The sequence below is a fragment of the Oryzias melastigma genome, linkage group LG13, assembly GCF_002922805.2.
Source record: "Oryzias melastigma strain HK-1 linkage group LG13, ASM292280v2, whole genome shotgun sequence".
Classification (NCBI taxonomy): Eukaryota; Metazoa; Chordata; class Actinopteri; order Beloniformes; family Adrianichthyidae; genus Oryzias; species Oryzias melastigma.
The window spans coordinates 16,312,008-16,327,642 of record NC_050524.1 but is presented as its reverse complement, the minus strand read 5'-3'; the positions used below and the strand labels follow the sequence as shown (position 1 = coordinate 16,327,642).

Below are 15,635 nucleotides of genomic sequence, written 5' to 3'. Positions count from 1 at the left end.
TAGCTCAGAAAATGAAGACATTAATGGATCAATTTGTCTTCAATTTGAGAATTTTGAATTGTAGCAAAGACTTAGGCCCTCCTGTTGCTGTTGCTGTGTCATAAGTTTAAGCTTTTTCAAATCATTGTTTTTTGTCTGCTTCTGATCAGTCATGATTCAAATACAAAAACACAATTTTAATCTTAAAGACTAACAAAGATGAAAATTGTTTTTGGTTTTGTTTAACATGCTATTGTTCCATTTTTCTCATGATGGCGGGCATAAAACATAATTTAAGATTAAACAACTTTTCTTAATATTTCTGCATTCAAATCATGATAGCTCTAGAGCAGATCAAAACCTGCAGTTTGAAAAAGCTCAGGTTTATGATGCAGAAACTGCCAAGCGCGAGCCAGTCTCCCTTCTCCGTTACAATTCTAAAGCATCCACTTGCAGACAAACAGATCCATTAAAGGCTTCATTTTCCTGGTCTGTGATGCCATCAGGCTAAGAACTGTATGGCTGCATAGCTTTGACATTGATTTTTTTTTTTTTCTTACGCTAATGTTAGCTTGTGTGTGTGTGTTTTTATTATTTTTTTATTAACAAGCCTAATATTTATTCAAATCATTAGCATTTTTCTTTAGGGCCAAAGAGTCGCAATGGAGGCATGAAAGAGCTGCATGTGGCTCCGGAGTTTCAGGTGGCAGGTGGACTTAAAAATAAATAAAAAAGAATAAATAAAAATGAACATTTGAAGAACACAGAACGAAATCATTATAAAAAATACAATTTAAATCTTAGTTAGTTATTTTTCACTTTTCAACAACTTTTGAAAAAAACATAATAATATACATACATACATATATATATATAAACAAGCTGACAATAAATGTTAGCTTGCTGTGGTGAGGTGCTAATAGCCTAAGCTAATGAGAAAGAATATGGGCTGATGGGATATTAGTTGAGGCTAACTTCCAGTCCTGCATGGTGGATTGTGCTCCTGCTAAACTTCTGTAGAAAATATGTATTTAAAATAATATAAAACTGCTAATGTGAACACTTTAACAATAGAAAAAAATATAGATGGATCTATCTTGAGGAGAATATTGCCATTTTTTCCAATGATATGAATGTCTGCCAGTCGATTAAAAAAAAGGAGGTTATTACTCTCCATAAAAAGTGAATTCAAATCTCCTTGTTGACTTGGACAAAAAGCGACTTGACGTGTGTGTGGAAGGAGGGAGAGAAAAGGAGGAGGCGCAGGGAGGATTCAACCCTCGGAGCGGGCAGTCCTTACATGAAACCCACTGAATGAGCACCGTGCACGGGTACTGACAGATGAGAATCCTTAAGAGAACATTTGTGTGAGAAAAGCTGACTGGAGAGTTTGTTTAAAAACGCTCATCTGGAGAAACAATCGGTGAGTTGATCCCACTTCTATTTTTTGTGTCTGAAAATATCTTCACTGTCACTCTTGTTTATATTCTTAGAATGTGTTATTATTTTTTAACAAGGGGTGCTATGTTGTTAAAATTCAATTGAGAGCAACTGTTTTGAAGAACACAGACAGACTCGCTGTCAGTGATGGCTTGTGTTGTTTACCAAATGTGATATAGTAGGGTGTGTCGGTTATGATGCAAATACGGGTCAGAGAGGGATTCATACACTGTCATTCAGAAGGACAAACACCCAAAATCAGACGGTAACTGCCGCTGCTGGGGTTTTGTCTAAAATAATATTGTGCACGCGGACAATGGAGGCGGCTTCCTGACAAATAAAGGAGAAAAAAAATCCACAGGTTGCGAGGCGCGCGAGGAGATAACGTGCACACGTCACAAATCGGATGTTGATGTATGGCGCCTGCCTGTGCGTAATGAGACCGTCTGCCAAACACACCCAGCGAGGAGGAGGACGCCTGAAGCTTTGGTTGGATTCACAATCTATTTGCTGATCTATTTATGTGTCAAAAAATAATTTATCTGCTGTATAAATATATTTAAAAATATTTGTTTGATAGATCCCAACCTTAAAGATGCTCCTTTTTTGTTTATAAAAAGACATCTCCATGTTTTTATATGAGCCCTTTAGGATTATTTTCATTCAGCACCAGACTTTTGAGTAAGAGGCGGTTACCAAGGAGATAAGAGGACACTATGGACCAACGCACGTTGTTGTCATGGGGATGTAGCATCACTCTGATGGCAGATATGTGGGCCAGGCTATTTGATATAGGTTATGAAGACCCATTTAGAAGCCCTACATCTTCCCTGATGTGAAAAGGGATCAGACACAATTCACCACTGCCATACTTGCAGTAGTACCAGCAGATGGTAGAGTAAATCACATTAAAAGTCACTTATTGTGATTCATTTGTATCTGCATGTGGACTATACAGGGCTAAAAGCATCATCAATAAGTTTTTTAAGGTCATATTTCCCATAAAATGTTTGCAGTTTGAGCATTTCTTTGTTTTTTTGATGACCTCCTTTAGTTTTTTGTGCTCCCATAGATTTTAATGCAGGGCCACATACTCTGAGGCTACTACATCATTGCTGTTAATGCCCCTGCAGTTACATTAAACTTCATTTATCATATTCCTCTTCATACGTTGTACTATACTTATAAATATAATTTGCATGTATACATTTTCCACACGGAATTTATCTGAATGCATCAACCATGCTCAGACAGAGTCTCCTCTATGTGACCTTCACCTGTATTTCCTCATCAGACGGTGTATTTCCCTGTCTGCCTGTCTCCAACCCTCACCGTCTCAAAACCTGCCCTTTCCTTGTTCCAGGAAACTTTCATCTTCCTTGCTATTTTTGTCATTTTCCCCATGGAATTTGAGTCTTTAGAATTTGATTGCAGTTTAGCCGGCAGCAGGATATCTTAGTCTGATTTGAAAACACGGTAAGCTAAAAATATGAGATACCTCTGAAAATAGGGCACACCTCCCCTATTTAGCAAACAGCGTCTCAAGTTTCTCGATTTCTTGGATAACATATCGGTGTTGGGGTATAGTGTGGGAAGGACATTCAGAGACTTTTCTGTCCTCCAAAAAATTGTGGTGTGGTTTTGCAGTGTGAGCTCACATCTCCGGCTTTTAAGCCCTGTTTTAATGTTTCAACAGAAATGCATTGCATTAGTCCAAGTCACTACAGACTCCGAGCACTTTATGCCATTAACAAGTGTCTCGAGTGGAGACACAAGAGACCATCAGAGCTTTCTTCATGCTCCTCTTAAGCCTCCATCCTGTCTCTCTTAACGCCCTTCCTTTCAGTTGATTCTCATGTATAAATATTTAAAAGCTCATAATAAATTGACTTCTAATATAATTAGTGAGCAGATTTTTCATTAGGAGTATTTCCATTATCTTTTCTTTGCTTTGTTCGAGCATATTTAATGCAGGTTATTTATGGCAAATTCCCCGACAGGCTGAACTTAAAACAGCATATGGAATTTATGAGTAAGAAGACAAACTAAAAACTTGATGTTTTATTTGCTTTTGTTTAAAATTCTTAAATTCAATTTAAGAAATTTATACTGAGTGATTCAGATTTGTCATTATTTGTGCTTTGTTTGATAACACTGTAATTTAATTTATTCATCTCTAGAGCACCTTCCACCACTAACCACCTTGATGAGGTGCCAAAAAGTGAACAACAACAAAAACATTTATTCTGCAATAATCACGTTTTATAAAGGAAGTTTAATTCAAATGTGCAATGTCAATCATCTGTAAGATATTAGTCCATAGAGACAAAATCTAAAAACATTTTTTTGGCCACAAGAATGGAACAAATACCAACTACAGGGCGACCAAATGATACGTACCTGTATCTACCGCGGAGAAATGCATCCCCAGGTTTTCATGACGCATATGTCCTCCCACCAGGTGTTGGTAAGCGTTGGCAAATGTTAAGTTATTTAGACAAATATTTTCCATAGAACAAGCACAGCCGATCTGCTCAAAAATTGTTAATAAACTAATTCTTCCTCTACTGCTTCTGACTAATTATAGCAGATGAGCAGATTACAAAAGCCTAGAAAAACTATATTCAGCTGCAAATGATGAGTAAAAAGAGCGATGATAAATAGAAAAAAATCAAATTTTCCACAGAAAAAGCTACAATTAAATCCAGAGCCTTACAGATGGAATAAATAATCAGATTAGGAAAAGATGGAAAACAAGCTCATGAAGAACACAATAAACTGAGGAAGGCAATTACACATTGGAAACATAAAAATAGAAGAATCCTAAACAAGAACAAAATAATTAGGGCATAAATAGAACAGAGTGACACAGAAAATGGGATGAAAACAGTCTTAAATGATGTAAAGTGTTCATAGACAAGCATGTGAAAAAGCATCTGTCTGAATGCATTCAAATTAAAGAATACTTAATACATTATACCGGATGTAACTAGTCCGTAAAAGTTCCTCATCAGACAAAAATGACAGAAAAGTGACGTAAATCTAAAACACAAAGGTATAAAGATTACTTAAATGACTTACAAAGAAAAAAACCCTTTTTGGACATTATTTCATCTAAGTACTTTTTTATGTACTGGAAAATACACCTAAATTAACAACTAAAGTAGAAAAATTCCAGGGATTCTCCTTCATATTAAAACTTCTTCCAAACTTATGCCGTGGGTTTTTTTGTTATTATTTTGTCACTGTTTTTTTAATCCTATCTTTCTCGTTACTTTGTGCCAACAGTTGTCATGGAAATGGTTTTGGTCTTCTTCTCTTCACTCCTGGTATGCGTGTCGGGTAAGTTGCCCATAATCAGAAATCACACACGGTGTTTCACTCTTTGCCCACTAGAGGGCAGTTGTTGAGGAGAGAAATGATTAATAGGAAGAATGTGTGAGTCATTGCGAAACATTTATAGCATCAAGGTTCTGTGAGATTTAAAAAAAATACTAATTATTGCACTGTTTGTGTGAAGTAAAACAAAAAAATGACAGCATGGTCCGATGATGAAAAAAAAAAGTAAATTTCTGTGACTCTTGTTAATAAACGAAGCATAAAGAACAGACTTTTCCTACAACCACTACAGTATTTTACACACTTTATCTGTTTTTGCCCCCCAGCTGTTGCTGGCTCAAGTGAAAATGGTGAGTTTTCTGTTTTCAGTCTCTAACAGATTAAATCCAGAAGCGTTGGTTTTTTGATCTAACCTGTGGGGATTTCTAAACCACACTCGAAAGAGGCATGTTTTGTTCAAAATTAGTTTTATTGATGGAATGACAGCATTTTATTTTTCTAATTAATAAAGATTAGGGCTGCAAGGTGGAGCGGTGTTTAGCCCTCCCCCCTCACAGGGAGAAGGTTCAAATGCGTTTGTGGGTTTTTTCCGAGCACTTCGTCTCCTCTCACAGTCCAAAAACATACTTCACTGGTTAATTGGTTACTCTAAAGTGTCCCTAGGTGTGTGTGTGTGGGAGGGATTGTGTGGCCCCGCGACAGTCTGGTGACCTGTCTGGGGTGTACCCCACCTTCACCTAACAGTAACGAGGGACAGGTTTTTGTGACCCCAAAAGGGATATAGTAAGCTGAAAAAAATGGATGAAATGTAGATTATGTAAAAAATAAAAATAAAAAAAGAAGAATTTAACAAATGCATAGAAGATGTTTGAAACACAAAATCTGTGGTCATGATGTAGTAATATGGTCCTGGAGGAAATTCTAATTTCACAAACATTAACTTTTATAGTTATTTACTATCTATCTTCTGTTTCTAACAGAGATATGGTAACAAGGTTATTTCCCCTTTGTGGGATCAATAAAGTGTTCTATTCTATTCTATTCTATTCTATTCTATTCTATTCTATTCTATTCTATTCTATTCTTCCCAAATTCTTCCGAAAAGGGTCAGATCTAACACTATTTACTATTTTTGTCAGGGAATAGAAGTTGTAGAGAACACAAATGCATGAATAAATCAAATTTTATAAAATAGAATTGTACTCAAACATGATAAAACTCAACATTTAACCTAAAAAAACACAGATTCTCCTTAGTTACATGTTTAGCAATTGCTTTCGGTGTATTTATGATCGGATATAACGGTTGCTTACTTGTAAGTTTGACATGTCTACAGAGAAAACAAAGAAATTCAACAATTTTGGCCAAAACTCAAATTGAATTTTATACTAAATTAAAATAAGAAAAAAATAGAGAATATCAGTCAAATATCAATTTTCTAATTCTGATGGTTTCTGTGTATTTTTTTTAGTCCTTACAGAGAACAAAACGAGAGTGGAAAACCCTTTTGTTTATGGTAAGTAAAAAATAACTTTATTTCGAAGACTTTATCAGCTACTTTAAACTAAAAGTTTGTTTCTTTTCCTCTATTTTTTATATTTCTTGTTTATAGACTATGAAAGTTTGAGAATTGGAGGACTGGCCTTTGCTGTGGTGCTGTTCGCTCTGGGTATTCTTCTTATTCTTAGTAAGTTTCTGATTTCATTGCTCTTGTATACATTTAATGCTCCTTGAATTTCTTAAAAACTCAAATTACTGATTGAGTGATGTTGCTTTATACCTTTTTTCAACACAACTAATGATTTTTTTAAACTTTTGTAGGTCGGCGATGCCACTGTGGTGCCAACCAGAAGCCCAGGTATGTTGATGTTTTACCATGTAGAGGAAGATAATAGCTTAGCTTTTAAAAATATTTCAACATCATTTAGTTTCCATGACAACCTGTCAATTCTCCCTGTAGGGCCCCTGGGGATGAGGAAGCACAGGAGGAGGACTTGGCCGTCTCTAAGGGTAAGATGAGTATTTCAGCTCTCTGATAGTCTTTCTCACCTCAGGTTCAGATCTGGACATAAATCTATAATTGAGTTTTACCTTTGAGAGAGACCAGAACAGAGGTAGTGGGGAAAGATGTCTCTTAAAAACAGCGTGTGTTATGTCAAAAGTATTTCTGGAATTTTTTTCACTTAAGATTTAGCCTAAAACATAGTTACTGTCCTGAAATGTATTTATTTGTTTTCGATGATGAAGAGGGAGGATTTTAAGGGCTATTCTTGCTTAACAAAAATTCCTCAGAGGGCTTTAAAGTCTAACCTTTGTCATCGATTCACAAGTAAAACTCGTGTCACACTACCTTAACCAATTTTCATATTTTTAATGGTATAATTTTTACCTTAGATAATGTCTGTGATTAGGAAATATTTTCAGGTGGAAAATATGCTCATTTTGTTCGACCAAGCAGTCAGCTGATGCAACGCGTTGCGAGCCAAACCTTATTAATCATTGTAGTATTTTTCCACTGAGAGGCTCTCAGCTGAACCTGTGACAAGGCAGGTTGGAGGAGTTTTCTCTTCTTTGATCAGGAAAAACAAATTCTATGAAGTGTAAATTCACACCATTTTATTTTTAAAATAAGAGTTTTGTTCTTTAAAAAACATGTAAGCTGGTGTAGATAATAATACAGAGGCAATAGTTTGGTGTGCAAGAATGTCAGGCATCATTGTTGTGTGTTATTCACAATAAATTAGTCAAAGATTAACTGTTCTTGAGGAGACATTAGAATAAAATTAAGCTTTTATTTATTTATGCATCTCTGCAGGTTAGTGATTAGATCCAATCTATCTAAATACCGGTCAAATTTTTTAGATCTTGATCCTATTAAAAGTTACTGTTACTCTAAAATAAATAACGGAAAAAATTAAAGACTATTTAGAATTTTGTGACATTGATTTTTTTTTCTGTTTGCTAATATGTGTTAAATCTGTCTATATAACTTTTTTAAAGTTGATGATAATCAAGTTTTAATAGTTTATTTAATTAACTTTTTTGGAGAAATAAGAATAATCTAAATTTTCTGGTTCAAACTGATCTAAAATGATTTGGAATACCAAACAGAGACCTTTAATATGGACGGTAGACAGGATTGGATTACCAAATCTACAACCCAAGTTTCAGGATGTAATTTGGTATCAAAAACTCAAATTTCATATCAAGATCCAATCTTTAATCCTATAGGATTATGTTTGAAATACTGAGTAATAGCGATCCAAGCCTTTAGCTGCAAAAAACTTGATTCCAAAAAGTAAACCTAAAACCTAACACACCATATTTTGCATGTACTTATTTGTAGCAGAACTTCCTGTTTGAAAATAAATAAATAAATAACAGGTATTAATCATATTAATTATTTAAATAATTGTATTGCCTTAATTTTAAACCCATGTCAATATAATTTAAGAGAGCTGGGATATTTGTTACTGCACGTTTAAATGTGCTTTTTTGATGTTTTACCTTTTTTCCAAGACAAGATCACGTTAGAGAAATGTTTTTTAGAGTGTAAGAAATCCAAATTGCAGATATATGTATATTTTTTTGTTAAAACACTGGGCCATGAGTCACAAACCTTTGAGAAGAACTGCAAAACTTTGAGATCTATCTTTATCATCATACATTTCAGTATTCATTGATTTGTGACTTTTATTTTGAAAAAGTCATTTCCTGGTGAATTTAGAGTAAAGGATTGTATCTTAAAATATCAGAAATCATTTTTCTATAACTTTAGCAAATATGAATCTACCAAACGTGCTTTAGTGTTTCAAGAGACAGGGTGATAGTTCAAATCCTAAAGCACTTTTTTCATTTATGCTTAAACCGAAACTGTTCTCTGTTTTAACAGCGGCTGCCAAAGAGACTCCAGCAGAGAACTGAGGCACCGCAGCAGGACCTCAACTACCACCTGAAATGCTGTTTTCACTCCTGTTTAACTACAAAAACAATGAAGGAATTGAAGACCATTATGGGTGATTTCCTGACAGGGTAAAAAGGAGAAGTATTCACTTAGAGGTGTAACATGTACATAGGTTTACCGCCATGTTGTCTTTTGCGAGTGCCAGTTCCTCAGTGCTCTTGTCTATTTCTGTGCCTTCTGTGACGGTCACCCATTCCAGTATGCTGTCTTAGTGACACAAGTTTGTCTTTGAGATCTTTGGGACATTTCTTTGTTGTGTGCTTTGCTGCTCTTTTTGTACTTTTATCTATTGGCTTAAGGTTAAGAGCGGAAGCTGAAAATGGCAAACCCTACTTTTTTTGACCATTTTCTAGAGATAACAACTTTTATTATCTCTTTATCACAAGAGCAAGTTAAGATCATTTTTCTGCTCTGAGATGCTGAGACGTAATGTGTTTTAAGTTCTTTATTTTGTGTCTACTGAAGGCCAGGTCATAGGTCATAACCAACTCTCAACAACAGCAAAAGAAACGTTCCTCAAAAGTTGTTTTTGGGTCAATTTTTAATTTATTAATGGAGCTACGCTCCTCAAACCCCTAAATTCCGTCTTATGCACCAGCCCTCCTCCCTTTATCTCCCTTATTTAGTCATTAACTGAATCCTATAAATCGAAATCGCCGACAGCAATGACAGAACACCTGGACAACAAATGTCTCTGCGTGGTGCGTTCACTGAGCTCCGGACATTTGCGTAACCCGAACAGCCATCCAGCCGAACTCGGCCACTACAACACTTTTTTTCATTTTTCTACAATCTGCAGCAAAACTGACCAGTTTTTCAGAGAAAAGGTCAAACACCAGAAACATTTTAATTCAAATTGATCAAATTAATTAATAACTCAGGTGGCGATTGTACGGATGTTGTCAGTCATAAATGACTTTCAAATCAGTCATCATCAATTGGGGGAAGATTGACCCGACAGGTCAGTAATCCTGCAGTTTTTGTCAGTTTCATCAGTTTTCAGATGAAGGGATCAGACCGTCTCTAGTTATAGAATGATGCATGAGAGGCTGAAAGTACTTTTATCATAAGAAATAAAACATGTTTTCTCTTGATGATCTTGTTTTAATGAGACAACAGACAAAAAAAAAATCAAGTAGAGTATGCCGTTTTCAGCTTTCGCACTTAAGGGAATTTGTAAATCTATTGTTTGTTTTGTCAGTTGTCTTGAATGATGTTTCTCACAATTTGGAAGTTCGTTCATATAAGTAGTGTGCAAATATAAGCATAGATGGTTTACATTTTTGATATGAGGCAGTCTCTGTTTATGATTGAATGGTCCTGTGTTTGCGTGCACATTTGTGCGTGCACGTCTTCTGTTTGTGTTACTGTGCTTCCATCACAGGTGTGTGTTTGTCACTAAACGTAGATGTGATGAGCCTTACACGAGACAATCTCAACTTTCACTGCTCTCTGAGTGAGCACACGAGTGATTTGCAGGGATCTGCATGGACGTCTCCAGCACACCGACGTGAGGAGATTTCCTCCATCAGCTGTCTCACTGCCTTCTCCACATATCGGATCCACTGCTGTCCTCCTTCAGGATAAATAGTCTCCGGTAGACTATGATTAGCTTCCCTTCTTTCACTCATTAGTGCCAAAAATCTGTGAAGCCAGGGTATTTCTCTTTTACCACTTGTTGCAATTATCAGCATTTTTTTTTTTTTGTCATATTGTTTTTAATACTTAATAAGGAAGAATGTCAGTGAACTTATCACATGTATTTGCTAGACTACAATAATAGTAGCCTATTGTAAGCCAAATCTCGAGGTAATAACAAATAAACAATGCTAGTTTTGAATCTATAAGGTCAGGCGGCTTTCATGAGATTAATTTATTCTATTTCAAAGATCCTTTCTGTGGAAGTAAATCATGTGTGTTAATTCTATGCATGTGGCCTTGTTGTGTAGCGACCTGTTGTGCTTTTGGCATCAGTCAATCAATAAATGAGCGCTTGTTCAAACACAAGGTGTGTTCTTTTAGACAAAAAAAGAGTGCTTTTGAGTGTTTTTCTCCTGCGAGCATTTTAGGTGAAAGGAATTGTTTCTCAGGCAACCCTCCTGCAGGAGTGGATCACAGGAAGTGACCTACCAAGGTTAATGCTGTGATTTAAATCCATGTGCAAGAAGAAGGTTAGGCTCCAAAGGTTGACAAATCAAGACTTTATTGGCTGTAACTTTATGAGGCTGTAAATATGTAACTGAGTGGTCAAAATATCTATGAAGGTGTGGAGAGGTAGCCATTTGTCTGCGTGAGGGAGGGAGAGAAAGAGAGTTAAGGGGTTGATCCCTGTGGAAGCTGCTTTAGGTTACAGACAAAACCACCTGCACACACTTCCAGACAGGGAGCCTTCAGCAGCTCAGGTGAGTTCTGGCCATCTATTCTAAAAAAAACATCACTTTCACAAGTTGAAATAATTTTTTTTGTGTGTGTAAACTTAATGACTTTCATTTGGTGTGACTTTTCATTGTTAAATTTCTCTTTTTCTCCCTCTATTTTCATATGTACCTTATATGTTGTGTCTGAAAATAGTTTTTTGCTGTACTTGTTTGTCCAAATTATAAAAGGAAAAAAAATGCATGTTAAAAGGGGTGTCAGTCTGGCTTGTTCAGTCCCTGACCTCTATGTGACAGCTCAAGGTGTAAGGTTAATGAATATTGGAGCTTTCACACATTAATGAGTAACTGCCCGCTATGCCCTTAAGTTCGGTAGTGCATTGAAACAAGCTAAACAACATGATTAATGGAAGAACTAACGTCCCAAAATGAGAGTGTTTAAACAAAGCTAAGACAGAAATGGGACCATTTAGTCTCTTAATCTATGGAAAGTAATGATTATAGATCAAGACGTTTAGAATATGTTGATGTGTTTTATAGTCTGCTGAGATAAAACAACTAAAAGAATTGAGAGCGCCGTTAAGTTTTTCAATTTCTGAATAAAAATCAAAGTAGGTTGTTGATGCCCCAAACTGGGTTTGCTTTAGTAAATGGATGCATTTTTTTCAGAACTCAACTTGATGGCAAAAACATTTTTTTTAAGAAATATGTACCATTTAAAGTGGTGGATTTCTATCTGTGATCATAGATTTGTTTTTTAAAGCTGTTCTCTGTCCTTTCAGTTTTCTTCTCTGAACACACAAACAGACGAGGCACCATGCCTTCTTTAGAAAAAGGTGAGTTCATCTGCTTATAAAATTCAAAATAACAGAATTATGGGTTGAATATTCACAGCCTGTTTTCATGGTTAACCAGAGCAAGCAATAGAAAGTTTTAATCTAAGCGTTGTCCAGCTGCTAACGCTCCTGAAATGTATGTTTACTCCTGCTAATGTTGCTAAGTATCAAAGAGACAAATGAAGGATAATAGAGGTCAATGACTTCCACCCTGTAGCGCTTCAATGATAAATGCTGATAACTCAAATGTAAAGACATAATAAAGAGGGTTTTTGTTTGACATATGGTCAGTAAGCGAAAACGACAAAATCAAAAGTAAGTGACTTTTGTCTGAAGATGCTTATCTCTGCTCATTTAATTTAATTGAGTAAACATTTTGTTTTGAAAAACTAGCCAAAAAAATAAAAGGATATGAATACTATTTTAAAATATAAATAAATAATATTATTCTAAATTTGAAACAATCTAATTTGTTCAGATTAGTTGCAAATGTCATGCGTTTCCAGCAGATGGCGACATTTCTCACTGTTCTAAGTGGGAAGCAAAGTTTCACAATATTTTGTCATTTTTTTCTTTTCAATGGTGCTCCTGCCCTGAAATTATAGTTTTTTTGTCCAATTTGATGCCATTAAAATTAATATTATCTAAATATTTTAGGTTAATACACTTTCATAAGAATACTCTTAAAAATCTCAACAAGTAAAAACAAACTACATATTACAAAATGCACTTTCACATATAAATACGTGAACAAATAAATAACTCATACATGGGATCCATAGTAAAATCAAGTGAAAAAAAATCTAGCTAATGTTCACATCTGTAAACTAACGTTCTGTTGGTTGTATAGTTTCAGGTATAGATCCAGAATTGGACGCCGACTTCTTCTATGGTAAGTAGACATTTTTTTTTAAGGTGCCCGGACAGTTAAAGTATTGTAATTGGAGAAAAGGACTCAGAGCAGAGAGCACACCTCAACAGAGTGACTTCACTGTTTTCATGCACTGACATTGAAATGAACAGGATTCTGCCTAACTTTACAGATTATGAAACACTACGTGTTGGTGGACTGATCTTTGCCGGCGTTGTTGTGTTCTTGTCCTTCTTTTTGTTGGTTGGTAAGTTCACAGCAACATACTTTATTTGGTTTAAATGAGTTGTTACTATAAAGTAAACAAGAAAGCAAAAATGCAATAGTAAATAGAAAGGTCATGGTGCTGTCATGACTATGAGTGCATCACTTGCAGTTATACATGCTTTGTGTTTACTGGGTTGAAATTTCCATAAAGTTTATAGAACAAAATAGTTTTTTAAGTCAAAATAACTAAACAGCTTTTGGCCTTTTTCATGTTTTAAGGCAACAAGATCAGAAGATGTGGAAAACCCAAGGTAAGACTACTGTTATCTGACAGTCCACAGTTTTTAAATCATCAAATTAAATTATGGATTTAACCTAGACATCATTATTTGTATTTAATTTAGATTGGATGGTTTTATATTTACATTTAATTAAATGTAGAGAATTTTAACCAATTTTTGCCATTACTGATGACATATTATGTTTGAACCTGCAGCCAAAACCAATCCTTGAAGATGATGACTGAGCTGCACTGAGCAAAATGGCGACCCAAAAATGTCCTGCTGTGATCTTAAATGTTGTGTGTGATTGACTAAGGCCCTTGTATAAATAAAGTTTATCCAACAACACTGCATGATGTGTTGAATACTTGAACATATCTGGGGAAAATGTCAAACTGAAATCCATCCATCCATCCATCTTCTTGGCCGCTTTGTCCCTTTTGGGGTCGCGGGGGTGCCGGAGCCTATCCCGGCTGCTGATGGGCGAAGGCGGGGTACACCCTGGACAGGTCGCCAGTCTGTCGCAGGGCCTCAATCACACACCCATTCACTCTCACATTCTATTTGTATTATACAGAAATAGAAGGAATCTGGGAACTTTACCTGCATTGTTCAGTACCAGCTATTCCTCTCTGAGTCACTATAAGTTGAGGTTTTGACTGAAGATGTCCTGGATCCATTTGGGTCAGTGAATCAAATTATGATATGAATCGATTGTAGTTAAAATGAGTTGTTACACCTCTATTATTAGCCACAAGAGGAAAAAAATAGGGAAAAAATGTACTTAATTTTGCTACTGTGGTTTGTCCAAGAATTTTTAGGCTCCATAGTGTGTTTCAATTCATTCAGTGTAGTTTATTTACATCATCCAAAATTTTGATTATTTTAAAAAATGGGCGTTTTGCGTAAATTAAAAAAAAAAACATTTTTTCAATGTTCTTTAAACTTGGCTTAAATAGGCTAAATTTTTAAAGAATTACCTTTTATTTATGACCTAAACAAGAATATACACACAATATTTTTTGGAAAATGCTGGGAGAAAAACAAACTTCAAGTACATCTTTAATATTAAAAGCAAATATTAGCACAAAAGTAAAGGAATACATAAAGCAAACAAATCTTAAAATCCAAACAACTAAAAATGCAAATAAATGCACAAATGTATATGTATTTATATTTTACTTGTAACAGGTTATGTAAATTGTAACTACAAAGCTGTCAAGATTATATGCATCAAACGAGAAAACAAGCAAAGAAAAAAAAGAAGAAAAAATGTGGAAAACAATCACTATTATCTTGTTATCTTGCCTTTAACATATTGCTCTGCAGACACAAAACTACCATGAGATGGAGCCAAAGGACGGTCATGACCAACCCCAGGACCCAGACGGAACAACCAGAAGTCCTTTAGAAAGCGCTGACTAAACTGAAAAAAAGACACCTGATCGCAGGTTTTAAGTTTACATGAATTAATTGAAAAGTGTGAAAGTGTGGAAAAAAACTCACAGAGTATTCAAACTAAACTTTTACACTCAGGCCTAAGTAACGATCGAATTCTTTAAAAGAATGAGTAACACTTTGGACATTAAAAATATGCAAAATCTTTCCAGTGAGATGGGAGGGTCTTGACTCTCTCTGAGCTTTAGATTATAACTGATTGAGTCACAAAAATGTCACTCACTTCTCTAATATTACTGTTTGTCACTCCAGGCTGGTCACATCGCATTGTGGACTCCTGTATTTGCATGGTCACAAAGCGAACGACAAAACACATTAATCATGATTCCAGCAAACTCTAGCTTGATTAATTATTCCTGAATAAATAAGTTGTTACAGGGAGAGATGGGAGCTGTCAGTAGGGATGGGTCCCCGGCTCCTCTCTGCTCTCTTCTCCATCCAACCTTCAGACTTCACAGAAGAAAAAAAGAGAAAAATCAAGCAGTAAAAGTTAGCACAGCTGTGAAGCAGGCAGTTTTGCCGGTTGGATCCCCAAGGGTCTGGGTCAGCTTTTTTTTTTCCATAAGGGCTTCAGTTGAGGTAAGCGTGGGAAGCCATTTGTCACAGTGTTGACTACACCTGATAACATCACTGCTCCAGGAGGAGGTTTGGAGGGAAACAGAAACACGCACGGAGGCCGGATCAGATACGATTCTCACAGGGTGACTGGAGGACTGGATTCTGGGGGAGAAAACACAGAAAAAAACAGCAGTTTAGGAGGTGTCACCTTTGTGAGCGCATTTAGAAACTGAGAAAATCAATCGTAATTTCAGATACTTTTTAAATATTGACGTGATTGGAAGTGTTTTGTTGTTCGGGAAACTTAGTTTCAATTCCTCCTTTTTC

At 35.7% G+C, this 15,635-nt stretch overlaps 1 protein-coding gene across 1 annotated transcript; it reads left to right on the top strand.

The window, feature by feature from the left end:
- The first annotated feature begins 1,195 nt into the window (after positions 1–1,195).
- fxyd6 (FXYD domain containing ion transport regulator 6) lies at positions 1,196–10,724 on the top strand. The gene is made up of 8 exons (XM_024277877.2): positions 1,196–1,402; positions 4,708–4,761; positions 5,085–5,108; positions 6,230–6,274; positions 6,371–6,445; positions 6,580–6,616; positions 6,719–6,768; positions 8,651–10,724. Exons 2-8 carry the CDS (start codon positions 4,713–4,715, stop codon positions 8,680–8,682), a joined length of 312 nt encoding a protein of 103 aa, XP_024133645.1. The 5' UTR covers positions 1,196–1,402; positions 4,708–4,712; the 3' UTR covers positions 8,683–10,724.
- Positions 10,725–15,635: the final 4,911 nt, after the last annotated feature.

What these genes read in the sequence shown, in the direction of transcription:
- fxyd6 (XM_024277877.2), top strand. Translation starts at nt 4,713, where the DNA reads ATGGAAATGGTTTTGGTCTTCTTCTCTTCACTCCTGGTATGCGTGTCG. An exon ending in GGAAAACCCTTTTGTTTATG is followed by an intron (nt 6,275 to 6,370) that starts GTAAGTAAAAAA and finishes TCTTGTTTATAG; the next exon opens with ACTATGAAAGTTTGAGAATT. An exon ending in GGTGCCAACCAGAAGCCCAG is followed by an intron (nt 6,617 to 6,718) that starts GTATGTTGATGT and finishes TTCTCCCTGTAG; the next exon opens with GGCCCCTGGGGATGAGGAAG.